The sequence below is a fragment of the Cryptomeria japonica genome, chromosome 3 (genome assembly GCF_030272615.1).
Source record: "Cryptomeria japonica chromosome 3, Sugi_1.0, whole genome shotgun sequence".
In the NCBI taxonomy this organism is placed as follows: Eukaryota; Viridiplantae; Streptophyta; class Pinopsida; order Cupressales; family Cupressaceae; genus Cryptomeria; species Cryptomeria japonica.
Window position 1 is genome coordinate 638,951,759 of NC_081407.1, and position 2,757 is coordinate 638,954,515.

Here is a 2,757-nt window from a genome sequence, read left to right on the forward strand (position 1 = left end):
CGCATTTTGAACTTCATGTTAGACTATAGAAGCATTATTACATAAAAACTGACATGGAATCTAGGAGATGGTGACCAGGCCCTGTTTTGGTCAGACTCTTGGGGTGGATATATGGTAATCAACAAGATGGCCAACTTCAAGCATTCTCAAACCCTCTTGGAAGGAAGGTGGGGGAAATATGTCAGAAATTATATTGAAGAAGTGGAGGGTGGTATAGCTAAAAGTTGGAGGTGGAAATCCTTTGATAACATTGATATCTCAACTAGTGAAAAGGAGGAGTTGATCAGAATCCTAGAGTCAAGAGTTATAACTTTTCAGCATGGCCAAGATAAATTGGTGTGGGATGGATCCAAGACAAGGATCTATAACACTAAGGAGGGGTATAAACTTCTTATGGGAAAATAGTTGAGTCCAAAATGTGATATTCCATTGAAACTGTGTTGGGATAAAAATTGTCTTCCTAAGGCAGGACTATTCTCTTGGCTAGCACTACAAAACAGAGTCCTTACTGCCGATGTGTTCAGAAAGTTGGGATATGAGGTTCCAAGAAGGTGCATCCTTTGTGAAAAGGATGAGGAAAATATGGACCACTTATTATTATCCTGCAATTTCTCACATCAGTGCTGGAATTGCCTACATAATAAACTTGGATGGAGTTCAACAATTCCAAGTTCTATTCTAAGTATGTTCCAAGATTGGCCTATAAGAACATCTAATTGCTTGTATGGAGGTCTATGGATCATTGCTCCATCTATTGTTATCTAGGAATTGTGGAAAGAAAGGAACAGGCGAATCTTTAAAGAAAAAAGGTTGGGATGGGAACAACTAACTAATAAAATGGAAGTTGTTATTATTGAAATTATGAACAACAAAGTCATGAAGCGATGGCATGGGGAAGCAAATATGTCCTTATGGGATGAAAAGATGAGGAGTCATTGGACTAGCATTAATATCCCTCCTTATATTGGGCCAAGGGCTAAGAAAGGGAAATACAATCGGGAGATTTGTGCTTGGCAGCCACCCATGAGTGGATGGTTCAAGCTTAACTTCGATGGGGCTTCTAGAGGTAACCCAGGTCAGGCGGGCATTAGGTGTTATCTTCACAAATCTAAAGGGATCGAGGTCGCTCAGAGGGAAAAACTAGTAGGCATTGAAACCAACAACAAGGAAGAACTTACGGCTCTAGTGGAAGGACTAGAAATGTGTAAAGAGTCGGGAGTGGAGAAACTGGCTATTGAAGGGGACTCAGCCATTGTGATCAATGCTCTGAGAAAAGGATCCATACCAAATTGGAGGTTTGATGTGTTACTTAGTAGAGATTTAAACTTGGGTCGGTCCTTCAAGAATATTATATTCAATCACATCTTTAGGGAGGGAAACTCTAGAGCCGATGAATTAGTAAATATGGGAGCAAATGGTTTCACCATAGAATAACACAGGTCTCATGTATTTTAGCCTCATAGTACGGATATGCAATTTACTCTCCCATGCTCCTTGATCTACAGGGGGATAACAGATAAGCAGACCTTTTAACCAAACCTGTGATCTCTAGGGTGGTCAGCGATTTAAACTCTCCCCTCCCTTAATTATTGCAGTCTTAAGTTCCTTTTTTTAGCTTTAGATATAGAGGAAAATACAGTTTTCATATTTGTTGATATTTTTATATTTTCACACATATATACATATTTCTTAGGTGTTGATATATATATATATATATATATATATATATATATATATATATATATATATTAAAACAATTAATTAATTTCTGAATATGCATAAAATCTCAACTTTTAACATAATGTAATAAAAAATATTAAGAATACATGCATGAAAAAAAAATGTAGAAGTAAAATAGATTATGTAAAATAGATTATGCAAACAAATTCGAAGGATTTCTAAGTTGGTAAAATTGTGAACATAGATGATTTGAGGGATTTCTTTTGTGGCTTGCAATGAACAGTAAAATAGCAATTAAATGATTTATTTGTAATTTTAGCTCACAAAATAAAATGCATGCAAACAGAAAAATATTGTTTAATTCCCATACCTAGATTTGACAGAGACCTCTTTAGGTTATTCATGGAAACACCATTATATTGGAATGGTAGCAAGCTTTATATGGCCACTTCTAAGTCTTATTGGTTACAGCATTTTATCAAAGTGGATTTAGAAACTTATCAAAAAAATACTTTCAAATGCATTACTTTCCTTTTTCAAAAAGTTACACGGATTGAGTGCCACGATAGCGTTACACCTCTCAGCGTAATAATTATTTTTTTTTTTTTCAATAATTATTTTTAATTTTATATTATATTTTGGTTAGTAATTTTTTTTAATATGATAATATTGTACAACCAATTTTAAAGCAAAATTTAAATTTAAATAATATAGGTTATGATTTTTAAAAAAATTCTTTGCATTTTAAAATTATAAAATCTAATTTTTAAATTTTTAAATAAATAATCTATTTAAAAATTATTATGTTTTTTTACAATTACTAAGCTAATAATAGTTTTAACAAAATAAATTTTTTTTTTTTAATTATTATTTTTAGTTTTATATTATATGTTGGTTAGAAAAGAATTTTAAAAATGATAATATTGTAAAACCAAATTTAAAGAAAATTTAAATAAAGATTATGCTTTTTTTTAAAAACAATATTTCCATTTTCAAATTATTAAATCTAATTTTTTAAATTTTTAAATAAATATTTCATTTAAAAATTATTATGTTTTTTTCAATTATTTTTTTTAA

General features: G+C 31.2%; 1 protein-coding gene across 1 annotated transcript; it reads left to right on the forward strand.

The window, feature by feature from the left end:
• Positions 1-837: 837 nt before the first annotated feature.
• Positions 838-1,434, forward strand: LOC131874293 (uncharacterized). The gene has a single exon (XM_059217592.1). The coding sequence runs from the start codon at positions 838-840 to the stop codon at positions 1,432-1,434; it is 597 nt and encodes a 198-aa protein (XP_059073575.1).
• The last annotated feature ends 1,323 nt before the right edge of the window (positions 1,435-2,757 follow it).